The sequence below is a fragment of the Aythya marila genome, assembly GCF_965140915.1.
Source record: "Aythya marila genome assembly, chromosome: Z".
In the NCBI taxonomy this organism is placed as follows: domain Eukaryota; kingdom Metazoa; phylum Chordata; class Aves; order Anseriformes; family Anatidae; genus Aythya; species Aythya marila.
In genome coordinates this window covers 42,637,349-42,656,205 of record NC_139080.1, presented here as the reverse complement: position 1 = coordinate 42,656,205, position 18,857 = coordinate 42,637,349, and the positions used below count along the sequence as shown (strand labels likewise).

At 43.6% G+C, this 18,857-nt stretch overlaps 1 protein-coding gene across 4 annotated transcripts in view; it reads left to right on the top strand.

Moving 5' to 3' along the window:
- The first annotated feature begins 1,331 nt into the window (after positions 1 to 1,331).
- TLE1 (TLE family member 1, transcriptional corepressor) overlaps positions 1,332 to 18,857 on the top strand; it is a 76,689-nt gene continuing 59,163 nt past the window's right edge. For all 4 annotated transcript variants that reach the window (XM_082784367.1, XM_082784369.1, XM_082784366.1 and 1 more), the window contains exons 1-4: positions 1,332 to 2,351; positions 2,643 to 2,743; positions 4,264 to 4,327; positions 4,420 to 4,464. In XM_082784367.1, coding sequence (XP_082640493.1) covers positions 2,328 to 2,351; positions 2,643 to 2,743; positions 4,264 to 4,327; positions 4,420 to 4,464 — 234 coding nt within the window. In that variant the 5' untranslated portion in view covers positions 1,332 to 2,327. The remainder of the gene's footprint in view (positions 2,352 to 2,642; positions 2,744 to 4,263; positions 4,328 to 4,419; positions 4,465 to 18,857) is intronic.

The following is an 18,857-nucleotide window of genomic DNA, read 5'->3' as shown; positions in this document are numbered from 1 at the left end:
ATTTTTATATTCACAACTGTATAAACGCACATATATTGGTCCTGAGGGGGTGCCCAGGGGTGTCTCGGGGAGGCATGCTGGGAGACCTCCGCACTCTGGCAGGGCACCTGCACCCTGGGGATGTGTAGTGTGGCTGTGGTAGCAGAGAGAGACAGGGTGGGTGAGGAGAGGGAGAGGGGGAGCGGAGAAGGTAAAAGGATCAAAAAAAAAGGAAAAGAGATGGAAAAAAAAAAAAAGGGAAAAAGATAGAAAAGAAGTGAAAAAGGGGAGGGGGGAAGAAACTAAGAAAAGGAAAAGAAAGGGAAAGAAAAGGAAAGAAAGAAAAAGGAAAAGAAAAAGGGAAAAGGAAAAAGAAAAACTAAAAAGAAAAAGAAAAAAGAAAAGAGAAAAAAGAAAAAAAAGAAGGAGAAAAGGTAAAATGACAAAAGAAAAAATGAAAACAACAACAACAAAAAAGCGAAATGACAAAAAAGGGCAAAAATGTAAACGACAAAAAAGCAAAACGACGAAAAATAGGGAAAAATATAAAGAGCGAAAAAAAAGCAAAACGACAGGAAAAAAAAAAAAAAAAAAAGAAAAAAGGAAAAAAAAATACCAGGAGAGGAAAATGACGAAAAGAAGGAAAAAAAAATAATTAAAAAGCAAAACGGCAGGGAAAAAAAAAAAAAAAAAAAAAAAAAAGACAAAAAAAAGAGAGGGAAAAAAAAAAAAAAAACACAAGAAAAACATCCAGGAAAAAGAAAAAAAAAAAGAATAATAAAAAACCAGCCCCCACACCCCTAAGCGTGGGAACGCGGCCGGGCCGCCGGGCCGCCGGGCCGCCGGGCTCTGCTCGCCCCGCCCCGCCCCGCCCCGCCCCGCCTCGCGGAGCCGGCAGCCCCGGCCGCAGGGACGCGCAGGCGCCGCGCAGGGTGCGCGCAGGCAGCCCCGCCGCCCCGCCCCGCCCCGCCCCTCCTCTCCCTTCTCCCCTCCCCTTCCCGCCCGCCCGCCCGGCGGCCCCACGTTACTTTGATTGACAGCTCAGCCTCCCCGCTCTCCTTCCCACCGACCTTCCCCTCTCCCCGCCGCTCGGCGCGCTCCGCGCCCTCCTATTGGCCGGCGCCGAGCGCTCCCGCCGCTCCGCCAGAAACGCTTCCCAGCGAAAGGCAGAGCGGCGCTCCGCCGGCCGCTCTCCCCATTGGCCCGCGGCCCCACAACGCGTCACGGCCCCACGTTGGCGCCGGCGCCGGCGATTGGGCGGGCGGCGGCGGCGGCGCGCCCCCCCCCAGCCCCGCGCGGCGGCGTGGGCGGGGCCGTGCGGCTGGTTAGCTGGCGGAGTGTGAAACCGCGTGTTAATGCAAGCGGCGCGCGCGGCTCCGCTCAGCTCGGCTCGGCTCGGCGCGGCGCGTCCCGCACGGACACGGCCGCGCGCCCGGCCCCGCGCCCGCGCCCGCACCCGCACCGCTCAGCACCGCCCGGCCCGGCCCGGCCCAGCCCAGCCCGGACGTCCCGAACTCCATCGCGGAGCGGAGCGGAGCCGTGCGGTGGGGCGGGGGGAGGAGGAGGAGGACGAGGAGGAGGAGGACGAGGAGGAGGAGGAGGAGGAGGATGAAGAGGAGGATGCCGCCGCCGCCGCCGCTGCGATGCGCCGCCCTCGGGGGGCTCTGCTGAGATGTGCGCCCCGGTGCGCGCCCGCCCGCAGCAGGCTGCAGCCGAGCCGTGGCGAGGAGGAGCGCCCCGTCTGAGATAGCCCCGACAAGGACGCTTCCAGCCTTTTGATTTTCTTTTTTTTTTTTTTTTTTTAATCATTTTTTAATTATTATTATTTTTTTTTTCCCCATCCGACGGGGCGGGCGGCTTTTGTGTCCCTTTTGTCCCGGGCACCCCCTCCGCAGCCCCTCCCGGCTCTGCGCGCCGTGCATGTGCTGCCGGCGCTGCTCCGGCCGGGGCCGGCTGCGCGCAACCCCCCTTCGCCCCCTCCCTCCTCCTCCTCCTCCTCCTCGTTGTCCCGCCGCCCTCCCGTGCTCGGCGCCCCGCGGGCTGCCCATGCCCCGTCCCCCCCGCCGGCGCCCGGGAGCAGCGCGGCCCTCCCCGGAGACTTTCCCTCTGCCCCCCGGCCTGTGACGGTCCCGTGCTCGCCGCTCCCCGCCGCCTGGATTTCCCCAGCAGCCGAGGAGCCGCCCGGCCGTCGGAGCCGGGCCCGTCCCGTCTGGTCCCGTCCCCGGAGCGACAGCGACACAAGCCCGGGGATGTCCCCGCGGCGGGGGCACTGAGCGTCGCCGCCGCCCCCCCGCCGCCCCTCGGGGCGTGAGCCGCGCTGCGAGGGAGCCCCCGCGGCGGCCGGAGCCATGTTCCCGCAGAGCCGGCACCCCGTAAGTGCGGGACGGGACGGGACGGGGCGGGGGGGGGTGCGGGACGGGGCCGCGTACCCGCTTTGTTCGGCGGCGGGGCTGGCACCGGGGCTGTGCCGAGCCCCACGGCGGGCGGGACGGGGACGGGGCGGCCCCGCGGGGAGCCTCGTCCCCGGCGATGAGGGACGGGAAGGTGGGTAACAAGTGCCTGGGGGTGGGCCGGGCTCCCCGCATCCCTCCTCCCCGTATCCTCCCTCCGGCCCCCGGCTCTCAACGTGCCTCTCTCTCCCGGTCCGGCCGCCGCCGCGCCAGACCCCGCACCAGGCTGCGGGCCAGCCTTTCAAATTCACCATCCCGGAGTCGCTCGACCGCATCAAGGAGGAGTTCCAGTTCCTCCAGGCGCAGTACCACAGGTGAGCGGGATGGGGAGGGGGGGGGGTCAGGGGCCGGGGCCGGGCTGGGCCGGGCTGGGCTGGGCTGGGGTCGTTCCCCCCCCCTCCCTCCCTCCCCCCTCCGCCCGCCCCCCCGGGGCTCGGTGGGGCTGCAGCGAGCGGCGGCGTCCAGGCGGTGGCGTGCGGAGTCGCGGCGGAGCCCCGGCTGGGGGCCGCGGGGCTTTGCGGGCCCCTCTGCCCTCGGAGCATCCCCCGGGGGCGAGCGGCGGGGCAGGGGGCGACCGAGACCCGTGCCGGGTGCCCCGCACCCGCTGCATCCTGCTAGTGCGGGTGCGAGGTGGCTGTGCTGTGCACCGTGGGTTTTGGGGGTTTCGGAGGGAGACCGGCACGGATCCTGCGGCACAGAGCGATAAGGAGGTGACATCTCGGGCTTGCTCCTTCGTGTGAAGGCCATGGTGAGGATTGTAGGAAGGAGCACACGAGTACCGGAGTTGACACAAAGTTAATGTGAGCCTGCCGAAGCCGTGGCTGCGTTTCCAGTTGCAGTGCTGCTCTCCTGACGTTCCCGTTGAAAGCGTTTGCTCTTGCTGCGGGAGAGCCTGCAGGGATTTAGGGAATGGTTTCTTGCGTGCAAAAGGTGTTTGTCCGTAATCTTCCTGTATTTTGTACTCACGTGCACCTGAATAGGAAAAAGACCTCTGTGACCTTCCATGCTAGAAATCGCTTGGTTTTGATTAGGCTTCCCTTTTCCCCCTGATGATGCTGTAGTCTGAATCTTATCTAAGATTGTTTCATTGTCTAAGCCATTTATTACTTTAGAATCACAATGTAAGCTATAAACATTGCAACTGTAAATGGAAAATGGTGGCTTACACACTAATTGCTTCATAGGATGCTTGTTTCATTTAAAAAAAAAAAAAAAAAAAGAGAACAAAAGAGAAAAATCAGTTTGCCAGAGAACAAAGGGAATGTTTTGGCTTTTGCCCTCAGTGAAAGTAGTCAAAATTATACTGCTGTTAGTGATAAGATAGGCAACTTGTTTTTCTCCTCTGAAAACAAAAATAGAAAACAAACTTGGTAGTAATTGATAGTCAAAGCTACTTACATCAAGCTGCGGGTGAGATAACAGAAGCTAGAGGTTCTTTGAGGTTAGGAATTGCAGACGTGCCCAAGTTGTAATTCCAACCGTGAATGGTGTTACTTGGCTGCAACTTACTGAACGTCATATGCAAAGAAGTACTTTGGCTACTCAGAAGAACTTTGGAGAAAGTCTGTTCCTGTCGTAGCCTGAGAGTTGTAGTGCTTCATCTGTGTAGCAGTTCTGGAGGCGGTTTCGGGGCTCTCAAGCAGTACTCATGAAATACCTCCTAAATTTCCCGTTCAGCCCTTGTATTTAAAGTATGAATTAAGACTTTTCTCTCTGTGTTTGCATGTTAGTTTATGAGTTTCTTTAATTATCTGTTTCTGTCAAAATACAAATAAAGTGGTGAATGTCAAAACAATGACATAACAGTTACATTAAAGTGTGATCTATTTTGTAGCCTTAAATTGGAATGTGAGAAACTGGCAAGCGAAAAGACAGAAATGCAGAGGCACTATGTGATGGTATGTATGTTTGTTTTTCTTTATTTCAGTAAATATCTTCTAATGCACTGTAAGCCCGCATAACGAAATAATGTATGCTCCTTTATTTGCAGTATTATGAAATGTCATATGGATTAAACATTGAAATGCACAAACAGGTAAGACATTTTGTTTTCTAACCCACATAATCTACAGTCTGTCTAGTGTGTTTAAATGTAGCTGTGCTGTTTGTATTCAGATGACCTCAGCATGGGTCTGAATAGGCTGATTTGTAGCAGTGATTAGCAGACCTTTGCCTACCTGCTGTCAGGTGAGGTATAGGTTAGGTTAATCCACAGGACTTCCTTGGTATTGGTCCTGAAAGATGGTGTGAGACGTGGGAAAGGTCTTGTCTCTGTGGTTTTTAAAAACGTAATTCAGTGCCTTGTGTGGTTCTGTTTTGTCACTGGTAAGAGCCTTTGATTATGTAGAACTGGTCTTACGCGTGTGTAGCATATGTAGCGATAGTTGCTCAAATCCTTGCCATTTAGAGGTATGAAAAGATTAGTGGCTTGGAAAGCTCAAGTTATGACTATAAGTTTGCAAGTTCCCATAAAATTCACACTTATGGCCCCTATAATGGTGAATAAAAAGAGTATTGAAGTGGAACAAGACACTAAGGACCTCATAAGAGAAGAAAAGCTAAATGATTGCTCAGCCCGGAGGACCCTCAATTGACTAGTCATTGTCTGCCAAATAAAGCATTAATGGCAGAGTGTAAGTATTCTGTAGATACGCTGACATTCACTTTTTCATCAAGATGCCGGTACAATAAGTCTTTCAGAAATCGATGGCCTCTTAAAAAAATTATCATTAGATGAAGTTGCACAGTTGGACACATTTCAAAGTGCAACAATACAATTCTTTCTTGAAGTGTATGTGCTATTTCATCTAAAACTCTTGTTTCATTAAATTAAAGAGCATGGCTGACCGGTTAGGGCACAGCGAAGAAATTGATTAGTTCAGGCTTCGGATCTTCAGTATATTCAAAGACTTTCATTAAGTGAGTGAATTGCAGAGTTGAATTTTGCTTTTGTAACTCAAACTCTTTGATTTTTGTTTTGTTTTCCAGTAAAAATATTGCATTTCTTAAGATGGGATGGTAGTTCCACAATAACTTTCTGTTTGCAAAGCTGAGTAGGTATTACATGTTGCCTTTTTTAGAGGTGTGCTAGTTTGAATCCAAAATTCTGGTAAAAGCAGGAATATTAAGACAACCTCCTTGTTTTTAAAGTGATACACTGCTGAGGCAAGTGGAACAACTGGAGTGGTGGCTGACTTGTTCCTATACTGTAGCTGCTGTAGTATTGTCTTCTGTGTGTGTGTGTTAGAAGAATATCATTCTTTCTGTAAGGCAGTTCTTTCATGCTCTGTGATTTTTGGAATTCTCTCTATTAATTTATTCTTAACTTCATGGCAGGCTAACTTGTGAGGAAGCCAACATCCATAAAGAAGCTTCATTTGGTTCAAAATGTGTGTTATTTTCATAAGATTTTGACAGTAAATGTACTAGGAATTAACTTCAGGTAAAATCAATTAAGCCCACAAGATTAAAGAGTGTCAGAACTGAGGTTTCCACTTTGACCTTAACATCTGTGTATTGCAAGGGTTTAATGCTCTGTATGTATGGCAACTATAATTACATACCGAGTATTCGGTGATACTTTGGAAGCTTTTAAGATTTATGGCAGAGCATTATACCTGCGTTGGTTCTAGCTGGGGAAAATAGAGCACATTTACTCTGTGTGCTCTTAGCAGAAGAAAAAGCATTTGAAGGGATAAATAATTTTCCCTGGTTATGAGTCTTAGATACCATGCTTTTACATGTTAAGTATTCTGATTAAAAGTAGCACCTTCATATTAAAGACTCTTGATTTAGATGCCTGCAGTGAGGATGCCTAACACTGTTAGAATTCAGTACGTAGGTGGTCTCAGCTTACAGGAGACAAAAAAAAAAAAGCCACCAATGACATTCTTTTGAATTTCCACTGCTAACGATAAGTTCTGAGGAGGCTTTTGGCAGATAGTAATCATAATTCTTATTAAAACTGGTGACGTCTAGCCCCAAGGGTGTAGCCAGGCTCAAACTGATGCTTTTTGCTGGCTGATCACCAGCATGGCCTAAGTGCTCATTATGTTGTAGAGAGGGCCTTTGGAGCTCTCATTACGTTTGACAGGAATTCTCTCTAGGGGGAAACTGGGCATTAGCTAGACTCCTGACAGGCTGAAATTATTCCTGCTTTATGGCTTATAACCAAATGCTAGCAAGGCATCATCAGGGGACACGAAAAATTGTCATTTCTGACAACATCTTTGTTACTGAAAAATGCAGTGATGGGGAAACTTTCCACTGAACAAGCTTTAATGTTCTTAAGGCCTGCCTACTATGTGGATGCTGTACTCGCTCTGTGTGAAGCTCTTCAGTGTGCTTGGGCTGCTGATGTAAAAATAAAAAATTATACCGAGCTGGTGTTCCTTTATGCAGTGCGCTGCTTACATCATTGTTGAAGGTAGGGTCACTTCAATAAAATGATGTAGTTGTAGTTTGCCTACTGATGAAAGGGTTGACTTCTTGTACTGATAAAGTTTCATCAGCAGTTTATTAAATGAAGAGTTATTTAACTCTCAATTCAATTCTGTAATCTGTTATAATCTCGCTAAAATAAAAATAGTTAGGACTTGAATGTTGCTATAAACACAGTTCCTTGAGGTGAACTTTCCGTACACGAGCAGCTGTACTGCAGAGTTTTTCACTTGAATATGTGACAGTATGTTTAAATCCAGGTACTACTGTTGCATTTCAGCCAGTTGTCTAAACACTGGTCAAGAAATAATCTTTTGGGTGCATTTTTGGCTGGCTTGTATGGTGTTTTTTTTTTTTTTGTTGTTTGTTTGTTTGCTTTTGTTCTTGCTTCTGTTTTAATAAGAGTTTCAAATCGGTTCTTAAGAGGATGTTGTGTCTGGATTTTTATACTGTTTTCAGAGATAATTATCTTAAGGTGGTATATGGTTACTAATGTTAGCATCTCTGAAACAGAAACAAGTATCAGAGGATTTGTTTAGGATAGGTGCATTTCATGCAGATACCCTTTTCATGTTTGTCAAGAAGACAGAGTGAATAAGGATGTTTTGTATGGTCTTAAGTTTCTCATCTGGTATTTCATCCAAGTCAGATTTTCCCACTGTGACATCTGTGGCTGGCAAAGCAGATGCATTAACTACTAGTGCCAAGATGTAGAGTCTGTTGGGCGTTAAAAATCCCACTGTACTTAAAGGGTTGCTGCCCTTGGCTATTAGGGCAGCACCTCTTTATTTTCACCAGCTCTGTCTGTCATCTTCTGTCATAAGTCAGGAGATAAGACTTCCTGTGCGTTTAATGCCTAGATTGTTCAGGTGCAAGATTAGCTTTTGTTCAGTGGCAGGCAGCCAAAGAAAGAAAAATTCATCACTGCTGAACCAACTGACAGACTATATAAACTACTACGGTATTTGCGTGTCTGCTATCCCAATGGTGACAGCTGGGTTTCCTTCTCTTTGGGTGGGTTATTGTGATCTTTGTGACCCGCCTTGAGGCAGACCTGTCATTTAGTACCTTGCCTCTCATGGAAAAGTATACAAACTCCTAAACTGTGTTATGTTAACCAGTTGTACAGGAATTAAATGTCTGTTTTATCCTGGACTGCTTTATGAAATCATTTCTAATGCTATGCGTTCAAGGACCGAGTCTTCTACTGATATCTCATTAGAATATTAGTCTTCAGGAGTGGGTTAAATAGAAGGGAATTAAGAAGCTTAGTTAGCTCTCTACAGCTCCTGAGTAGGACAGCTGTGCTGTTGAAAGGGATTTGAAGATAAATTAATTTTTTTTTTCTTTTTTCCTACTTGCATTTTAATTACTGAAAGGAAAAAACTTCATGAATCCTAAAGGTTTTGATGGTGTGCAGTGAGTGTTTCAAGGGGATTTTGTAGTTGGCTCTGTCATATGTATACGTGCAGAACCTGCTTTTGTTTTAAAAGAGAAAATGGTAAATTTAATTGGGGCATATTTTTCTTTCAAATTGTACATACTCTACAACTATTGGACTTCTAAATGAGCGCAGTTGTATCACCAATGTAGCCATTTCAGATGCGACTGGAGGTGCCAGTTTGAACAGAGAGGAAAGCCTGGAGTAATGAGCTCGACTTTCTCAACTTTTGAACCACATTCAAGCTCAAGACTGACATTGTTAAGAAGTTTTCTGACAGATTCAGGGCACTCAGTGAAATATGTCTCCATGTGGCTTTTAGATAACCATATTGTCAGATACCATCTATTATGTCAACTTCATATACAACTTAATCAAATAGTATGTCATAGTATTAACACTGTACATATGTTAAATACTGCCAGATCATCTCTCGTTTTAGACTTGGTCTGCCAGATTTCAGGTTCATCACAGAGCCACGGAGGGAAAGAAGGAGCTCTTTCCTACCAGCTGTGCTGTCAAACTTCCCTTGCATTGCCAGAACTTAGGTTACTAAATTTATGTTGGTGTGCTTTATTTGTGCATTGTTTCAAACAGGGAAAACAAAACAAACCAACCAACCAAACAAAAACAGCTGGTACTTTTTGGGGCAGGGAGAAGAAAAGGAAGGAAGATTCTTTGTGAAGCAGTAACTCTTCTCTGACAACAGATTCTGGGGAGAAAGCTAAACGCTTTTACTCTTTTGCTGGTTGTAATACCAAACTAAGCTGACAAGTATTTGAATTGCCTTTCACCCCTGCTCTACTCCAGCACTCCAGTTTTGTAACAAAGGGTAAAATTGCATTGCATCTCCTATGCAAAATGGAAGATAGTATCTGCTGGGTTTGATAGTGGGTCACCATTAGTACACAGTGAATGAATCTAAAACCAATTTTAGGTTAACTTACGTTTATCAGAAGACACTATTTTAAAAGCGATAGCAGGCTTGAGTAGAGTTAATGACGTCACCTTTCCACTGAATGTAAGATTTGGGAGTACCTAAGGGCAGTTTTGTCAAACACTATTTTCATCTTTTACATCATGCTTCTTAGTTGGACCCTGGATGTAGTTACTTGAACAATTGCAGTTACTCACGTACTTTCAGAAAGGGGAAAACAAAAGCTGATGGGAAGAATTGCTGATTTTTCAGAGTGTATGTGCTGTAACAGGTAGTTTAACAAATTGGTCCTTGTTGTTATTCTTAGGCTGTGGCTTGTCAAGTGCTTGAATAAAGGTTGACCCATGTTCAGCCTGAATGTATGACTTCTTGCTGGTATGTTGTGTACTCTGACTCCCCGATCATCTTACTGGCGTCACACAGTGACTTGCTCCAGTTTGCTTCCTTCTCGACAAAAAAGGGGAGCAAGAAGGGCAACTTTTTTTTGTTTGTTTCTTTGTTTTGTTGTTGTGTGTTGTTTTTTTTTTTTCCTTCTCAACCAGCAGTTTATACTCTTACCATTGTGTTCTCCTAGGAGGTATAGCCATCATCATCAAAAGGTTGTGAGGCTGGTGCGTGTTCAAGTTGTCCTCTTCTGTAAAATTGCTTTCTAATGTGTTTTTCACCCTCAGTTGTGCTGTTGTGGGGAGAAGGTTGTCCCAAATGCAGGACAAGCAAGGCAATTGTTTGTTCGTTTGTTTGTGAAGGGAAACTTGATTTTCTTTGACCTAGTTAATATTATATTTATTTGATAACCTCTAGTTCTCAAGGAAGTTTGGTTGTTCATCTCTAGCTGCCTTTTCCGTTCACTCAAAATTTTAGACCTCAGTCATATGCTGCCTGTGGTGACTCATTTTGAGATTGGGCAGTCTCAGCCTACACAGCTCTTTAAAGTACGAGTTGTTCCATAGCTTTGATCTTCTTCCTTGCCTTTCCGTGAACCTTTTCCATTTTTAGTCTACCCTGTTGGGATGAGGGCACAAGAACTAAATGCAGTTCTCTGGGTCTAGGTGAACCAGAGATTTATATGACAGCATAATTGTTTTCAGGATTTTTTTTCTTCTCTAATAAAGTTTTTGATATCTGATTTCTTGGCTACCAAGAAATGCTGAGCTGTTGAAGCCACCTTTCATATTTGAGTTCATGCTCGTGAATGGTGATGGTTCCATCACTTACCACTTTACACTGAGGCTAGGGGTGGCTGCTCCCAGTGTGTCCCAGTGTATTCTGTTTAAATGTGTTATTTTTACTGCCCACTTCAACTTGTAAGGTCTGTTTGCATTTCTTCAGTAAGTCCTTGTCCCTCTTTTGAATGAATCCTCTTCTTGGGAAAAAAAAATAAATATATCTTTTACTCGTTGTATGCAGTCTTTTTTTGTACGCTGTCTTTTTCTAGACTGCACTGCTGAACAAACCTGTAAACCAGTAAAGATCCATATGAAGCTCCACTCACTGCTTGACCTCGTACTTTTATGAGAGCTGACAATCTTCCTTTGCCCTGTTTCCTATTTTTTGGCAATTATTTGTCTGTTTATGACACAGTGCTAGAGGTGATTGAAGGGTAGGTTAGAACTTAAAAAACAGAGTCTATTCTTAACTGAGCTCTAGTTTAAATCTGACTAGATTTAAAAAGCAGTTATTTCCTAAAGTCATTTATTTTAAAATAAGGCCTAGTGATTAAATTATTTTTTCCCCCTATATTTGGAACAGCAACAGGGAAGGTTGTTTTTTTTAAGATTCATGTGAACAAATCCATATAACATTGGATCCTCTTGCTTAGGAGCATAATCACGGTATGCCTAAATGCAAATGGAATGGAGAAAAGGTTTATAGCTTTATTTCTTAGAGTACTGGTGAGGATTTAGTTGCTAGCAAAACTGGTTATTAGCAAATATACTTTTTTGGGGGGGATAGTTGAAGAAATTAATCAGTTTGGTAGGTTTCATTGAAGTTCTTATAATGATAACAGTATTTTGTGGCTAATAATGAATTGCACAACATTTAAGAGGCCTCTAATCTCTAATTGGGCATTGACTGAGTTTCTCTTATTCTTTGTTCTTCCGGAGCAAGAACAAATCTGCACAGATGATTAAATTACAAATTAAAGTTCTTTGAGGTGCTGGAGGGTTTAGCCGTCAGGGCTGCTTATCTGGAAATATCTCATGCTACTTAAGTGATCAGAAGAGCTAACTAGCCTTTTTAGCAAAACAGAGGACAGGTTAATTTGTGTTTTGTTGTGTTTTGTTTGTCTGTTTTTGTTGGTGCCTCCATCTTCCCCCAAGCATCATGGATTTTTTTTTCTATTTAGTATTTTTTTTTACTTATCTTGAAGCTTTCTGGTGTTTGTATAAACAGTCGGTCAAAGCAACTTACTTGTAAGGTGACCAGTCAGTGTATTGACAAGAACAGACACAATAGAAAACTGCATTAGGAGGCAAGCCGTTGGGATTTGCAGTAAATATATTACAGAACACAAGTGAATTGCCGATACTGCTTGTTTAGCAGTTTGCAAGGGCAATGGTAGTATGGATTTTTGAATTAGAAGGGAAGGACTGTTCTTTCTCTGTGCTGGAACATCTACTTGATGGCTGAGGATAAAATTGATTTAGAGAGCAAAATGCTGCTGCCTGTATTTGTGCCATTTTAAAGGCTTCTATGGATTAGTAAGCAAAAACAAAAAGGGAGCTTTCAGTTCTGGAGAAGGGAGCAAGAATGGGTATGCTTGTTTGGCTGCATCTTGATTAGGTATTAAGTCTGTGAGGAAACCTGCTTTTGTTAGGTCAGGAAAAGGAAAGGACATCTGAAAACAGCTATTTTTTGTGATGAGTGGCAGTTTGTCTATGTATGAATTTGTTTTTAAGTATGATAAAAATCCCAAATTGTTGTGGTCTTCACTTCGTTATATACTGATACCAACCTTCTTAAATGCAGAAATTTGAAATTAAAGAGGAAACACAAGCATTTCTTGGTAAAAATAAATAATGGAAAGATCATTCTTTTGTAGTTTTGCCACAACAGTTTCTGTTTACAACAGGTGTGTTTGTTGTTGTTCTTCTTCATGTGTGAATTTGAGTCTAAAGTCGCTCTGAATTTCCACTTTTTAATTGATTTTTAAGGTTGCTAGCCATCACTTAGCAGACAGCTAGCTGACTATGGTCTCATATAACGGACATAAATTGCCAGTTAAGCAAACAAAAAATCTTCAATTAACAAGACCTGTGGGAAGCTTTTAGGTTGTTCCTTTAAACTTAAATACAAACTGTACAATGGCAGTGCTAGGAGATGGGTACCTCCCTCTGTCCTAGCAGGATCAGCCCTACTACCAGTGTTATCCCTGACAGGAGTCTCGTCTGATCTGTTGATGAAGTTTAACAGCAGTGACTTGCAGGCCCTCTAGGTAATGGAGCATCTTTCTGTGCTTTGTACTGAAGCACTTCTTCAATTCCAAACACTTTTTTTTTTTTTTTTTTTTTTTATGTTGAAGCCTTAGCTCTTCTCTGGTCATTTTCTTCACCATGGATATGGAGAGCATATCATTCCCTTTCCTTCCAGAAGCATTTGTGGACCTCTGCAGCCTAATGTTAATTCTCTGAATGCTTTTGCTAAGCTGAAGAACAATCCTAAAATAAGCACAGTCCTCCGTGGGGGAGTCACCATGCTGAGTGGCACAGAAGGTTTTCTTAGTTTATGGCTTACACTGATGGCACCCTTTTTAATGGTACAACACTGTTGTCTGGCTTTAACTTCTGAACTGCTGTGATGGAGAGATTCCTTCCTGGGTTATTGTTTCCCTATCCTTTATGTCCCTGTCTAGGCATGCTGTGGTTCTTCATGCATGCTTTCCCTATCCTTCTTTTTGCTTTTCAGTCCATTTTTTTTCATTCACTGCAAAGTAAGTTCTGAAGCTCTCCTCTAGCATATTCTGTCTCTGTTTGCAGCTCTCTGAAAATTAAGAATTAGGGCAAGTGAATAGATTTTTATGCTTGTTATCAGAGATGTTAAAAAATACAGGACCTACCATCCATGCAGAACTTCTTAATTCTCAAAAGAGAGGGATGTATTAGTATTTGGTTTAATCGTCAAGCAGTTTTGCACATGTTCTCATGAAGTTCCACCTGAATTGTGCTGTTTGCTGCTCCTAAGAGTGCTATTCTACAAGTGTAAAAATCTTAATGAAGAAGGTAACATCATGTGCTTCACTTGTCCATAAAGGCTTTACCTTGTTGGTCTTCAGTTGTTTCAGATACTTTCTGCTGTTGAAAAATCCTTAACAGTTGTAATTTGTATTCCTATTTCACCTAGCTGTTTACAGATGAGAGGTATTTTAATGCCTCATATTTAATAGTTATTAAGCTGGAGTGTCTTTTGCTTTTTTTTAGTTGCTGTTCTCTGTCAGGCATTGTCCTTTTACAATTTCATTTCTGCATGACACTTTTAGGTTCTGCAAGGTGTCCGCTATTTCAGACTTCACAAGCGTGCTCTTCTTTTTATGTGTGAACTTCACTAGCCCTGGTTAACTTGAACACAATTTTACCTGAATGCTCTGATCTGTTCCTTTCCTGTTTGAGCTGCAGTATTGACCTTAGCTAGCTAGCAATTTATATTAATGTGTAGCTGAATACTGCTTGTTGTTTTTTGCAGTTAGGTGCCAAAAAAATACAGGCTTTGTGGCCTCGTTGGTGTGACTTGACCATACCTTTCCTTCTCTAAGTGAACAGATCAAACATGCTTTGTTCTCCTATATTTCATCACATTGAGTACCAGATTTACTTTTGCTGTCACTTACTAGTGACATGTAATTTTGTAGAGATGTTTCTGTGCTGTGTATATTTGTACCTGGCATAGTTTTGACTTCCTGTATGCTTTCCTGTTTGTACAACCTCAGCTGGAGGTTTACTCTTGGCACCATTGCATCCTTACCCTTTTTCCTCTGTCCATTCCTTTTCCATTCTCAGATGTATTATGTCTCACCCATATCCTTCATATTGTTTTATAAAGAAACTGTTAGCTTTCCATAGTGCATTTTTTATCTCCCTTCTCAGTAGCAGGTCTTAGAAAGCTGACCTTACCAGCTGATACTTGCTTTCCTGAAGACTTAAGAGCTTTATTATACTTACTTCTTGTACTGATGGTTGTAAACTCTTAACAATTGTCAGTCTCAATCAAATTACTTTCTATTTGGATGGTTTCAATCAGTTCTTCCCTATTAGAAGGTAATCTAGATGGCATCGTTCCTAGTTTTCTTTATTTTGTAAGCAAGAGAATGTGAAAAATGCATAATAAAACAGGGAGGAAATTTCTTGACATGTTCCCAGGTTTTGCTGAAAGACTTCCTAACTTTTTTCCTGTATAGTGAAAATTGCCATTATTTTCACGTTCCTTTCAAGTTGTGTGTGGTGCCTAATTCTGTTCTTTGCTAACAGAAGAGTTGTTGATCCTCTTAACTTGGTATTCATTAGTGAGTCACCTGAGAGCACCTGATACGAGCGCTTTTTAAGGCCTTAAATTCATTCAGTGACTTGACAGAGTTTTGAAATGAGCTGTGAATATAGTAAGTATTGTAAAAGTCTGGAATTACATCTTAGTTACACAAGTGCATGTGACATTTGATACATCCATCTTGATTTGGTACTTATAAAGGCCCAGTGAACGTAGCTTATTCATTTTTTCCCCATATGTCTGTCCCTTCTCTAGATACATGGTGTCTTGTTTTTTGTCAGATTGCATACTCATTTTTCTTTCAAGTCCAGATTCTACTGCTGTTAATGTCGTGAGTACTGTATGTGCCTGGCTGGAGGAACTTTGTGCTAAGCTTTTGAAGCTATGTTGTTACAGGCACTTTTGAAGTGATGTTAGAGCTCTAACTTTTTACCGCCATCCCAACAAAGTGGTTCTGTGTGCCAAGTGGTGCAAGGACGTATGCAGAAATTTGGTTGTGGCTTGTAGGAGCAGGAACAAAATAGGAAGTGTCTTTGGAGTATGTTCTAAACCACATGAAAAATCAAGGGTGAAAAGCCTTCTGATAAGGGTGTAGTAGTTACGAATATACTATTTTTACGGCTTCGTTCTTTTTCCTTTTTCTTTTGTCTACTCTTTATTGTATAGAGTAGTGTTGCTCAGCTGTTCTAGTGTAAGTTAAGTTCTTAATGCCCTTGATAGTTCTTAATGCAAAGCATGGAATCATAGAATGGCCTGGGTTGGAAGGGACCTCATATAATTCCAACCCCCCTGCCATAGGCAGGGATGCCACCCACTAGATCAGGTTGTTCAGGACCTCATCTAACCTGGTCTTGAACACCTCCAAGGGTGGGGCATCCACTGCCTCTCTGGGCAAACCTGTTTCAGTGCCTTGGCACCTCTGAGTGAAAAATTTCTTTATAACCTCTAATCTAAATCTCTCCTCTTTCATTTTAAAATTGTTTAAAACCTTGTCCATCGTTATCTGCCTGAGGAAGAAGTTCCTATTCATCTTTCTCATAAGCCCCCTTTAAGTACTGAAAAGCTGCAATGAGGTCTCCCTGGAGCCTTCTCCAGGCTGAACATCCCCAGCTTTCAGCCTTTCTTCACAGGAGAAGTGCTCCAGCCCTGTGATCATCTTTGTGGCCGTCCTCTGGACCCACTCTAACAGCCCCACATCCTTCTTTTGCTGGGTGCCCAGCCCTGGATGCAGGACTCCAGGTGGGGCCTCATGAGGGCAGAACAGAGGGACACAATCACCTGCCTTCACCTGCTACCCACCTCTCTGTTGATGCAGCCCAGGATGCGATGCAGTTGGCCTTCTGGGCTGCAGACACGCACTGCTGGCTTGTTGTTGTGGTTTAACCCGGCCGGCAGCTAAACACCACGCAGCCGTTCACTCCCCCTCCCCCTCCCTCCCCCTCCGTCTCTGGGACGGGGGAGAGAAATGGAAAGTGAAGCCCGTGAGTTGAGATAAAGACAGTTTAATAAGACAGGAAAATAATAATAAAATAATAATAATAAAATAATAATAATACAATGGTGATAATAGTACTACTAATAACAATGTGTACAAACAAGTGATGCACAATGCAATTGCTCACCACCTGCTGACCAATGCCCAGCCTAACCCCGAGCAGTCCAGCCCCCTCCCCCCCGGCTAGCCACCCCTATATATTGTTTAGCATGACGTCAGATGGTATGGAATACCCCTTTGGCTAGTTTGGGTCACCTGTCCTGGGTCTGTCCCCTCCCAGCTCTTGCTGCACCCCCTGCCTGCCCGCTGGCAGGACGGAGTGAGAAGCTGAAACGTCCTTGGCTTGGTATAAGCACTGCTCTGCAACAATTAAAACATTGGGGTGTTATCAGCACTCTTCTCATCCTAAGCCAAAACACAGCATTCCACCAGCTACTAGGAAGAAAATTAATTCTGTTCTAACTGAAACCAGGACACTTTTGATGAGCTTTTCATCCATCAGAACTCCTAAGTCCTTCTCTGCAGTGCATGTTGGATAATTACAGAGAGCGTGTTTCCTCTAGAAGAACACTACAAGCATGGTGCATTAGAGTGCAGTACTGTGGAATGAGAGGAGCTCATCCAATAGTTCACTGCTGCCCAAACCCCCACTTCTTTCAGATGGGTTCTTCTGGTACTTCCTTGGGCTACTCTGCTACCTGCTCACTTAACTCACTGATCTACTGGTCTGCTAAGCTGGTACTTCTCCCACCTCCTTTAGTAACGTTTTCTGCTTGACGAGTGATTTAAGATGTTGGACAAATCCAAATGACTCTAGCACTGCTTTGAAAGAAAGTGAGGGATGTGTGCTTGTGGAAATGAAGGTGGCGAGACCTTCTCTTGGATAGGAGTCAGCCTCTGACTTGCTCAACATCTCATGAAATCTAAATAAATGGGAATGGTGTTAGCTGGAAAACAACTGGGAAGTAAAAATAAAGCTCTGTGCTGGCTTCGGAGATTTAAACATTATGTGTATTGAAGGTTGGCTTAGTCATGGAAACAAAACTGTGGAACTAAAATTTGGATGAACGTACCTCTTGTAATTTGAGTACTTGAGCAAGATGGGCTAAAGTTAGATTAAAGGAGAAATGTGATAATGGTCCCTTTTAGCCAAGTTTGAGAAGAGTCTTGACATAGTGAAGATGTGTGAGAGGAGCACTTTAACATCCTGACAACAGCTTCGTTGTTGCCAGTTGGCTTGGGTTCAACAGGATTTACAGCTGCAAATGGGATGGGCAGTTGTTTACAGTGGTTCATTGAGAGCTGCGTAGTGGCTCTCTCTATTATAGAATGGATTGAAATTAGACATCTGAAATATATCCAGTCACTGCACTTTACAGTTGAACAGAGTCCAAACCTGTAGTAGATGTTTGGTAAGTGTAGCTGCTGACTTGTGCATCAAATGTAGCTTAAGTTTAAATTAATGTGACCTTTCTGTAATTTATACTGACATCTAAGAGGCTTCAGATAAATGTAGTTTAGGTACTGAATTATAAACCAGTAATTTCATTTAGAATTTTTCTAGCATTCTGTTGCTTTGTCAATTTGAGCTTTTATTCTGTTAATATTTCTGTTGGTTCTTCCTCTCCCTACTCCCACTTGCAATATGGTGGTGTTTTTTTTTGTTTTTTTTTTCATTGCTAAAGATTTTTCATGCCAGTCTTCTGGGATTTTAACATCATCATCTCGTGGGTGGCTGACCTTGCGATTAAAATGAGTAGTACAAACGTGGGGCAGAGGGAAAACTGTATTCGTTAATATGTCATTTTAAACTGACAGCCTATCCCCAAAATACAGAGATTGTTCCTGTCGCTGAAATGAGCACTACCCATTGCTGCTTGTCAGATTGAATTTCAAATATCTGTTGAGAATAAACCTTCCCACCCCCTCCTATTGGTGTGAATGTTAGTAATGACAGTGTTTATAATTTAAAATACAGTTTGAAGGCCAACTTCCACAGTTTGTCGCATGGTGGTTAATACGGCTGTAAAGGGGAGATGAATGTGGCTACTTCTCCTGGTCTATTACTCAGGAGGCCAGTAAATTTGATTGGCTGCTGCAGTTCTAGCAGAATCATTCGATTTGAGAGCAATAGAAAGATAAGATATCCAATTACCCAAATGATTTGCAGGGTTAGCCAATGTTGTCATGGAGACGCGAGTTGGAACAAATTAAATTTTAAGCAATAAAATAATCTTAAAGCACGTCTGGGAACAAGAAAATTTGGCAGTGGCACTTACCTGAATTGAATCTTAGCTTGACACGCTGTTGTTTGACATTGATATACTATGGGGGCCTAAACTTTTAAATGGCATGTTGCCTTTATTTTTTTTTTCCTCTTGCAGCCATTGCCAAAACAGATTGTAGTGTATTAGTTTTAAATAAAAGGGCATTAATATCTCAGTGCTCAATGTGGATTCAATAACTCATGAACAGCAAAGTTCATAGAATGCTAGCCTTAATCATTTGAGGCTTTTGAATATTTAAGTTTTGAGATTTAATTATACCTCCAACATCCTCCCCACCCCCAAATTGTTTGCAACATATTTTTGGAAGTGCTTGAATCTTCCTGTAGTAAAGATCTATAACAGCATTTAG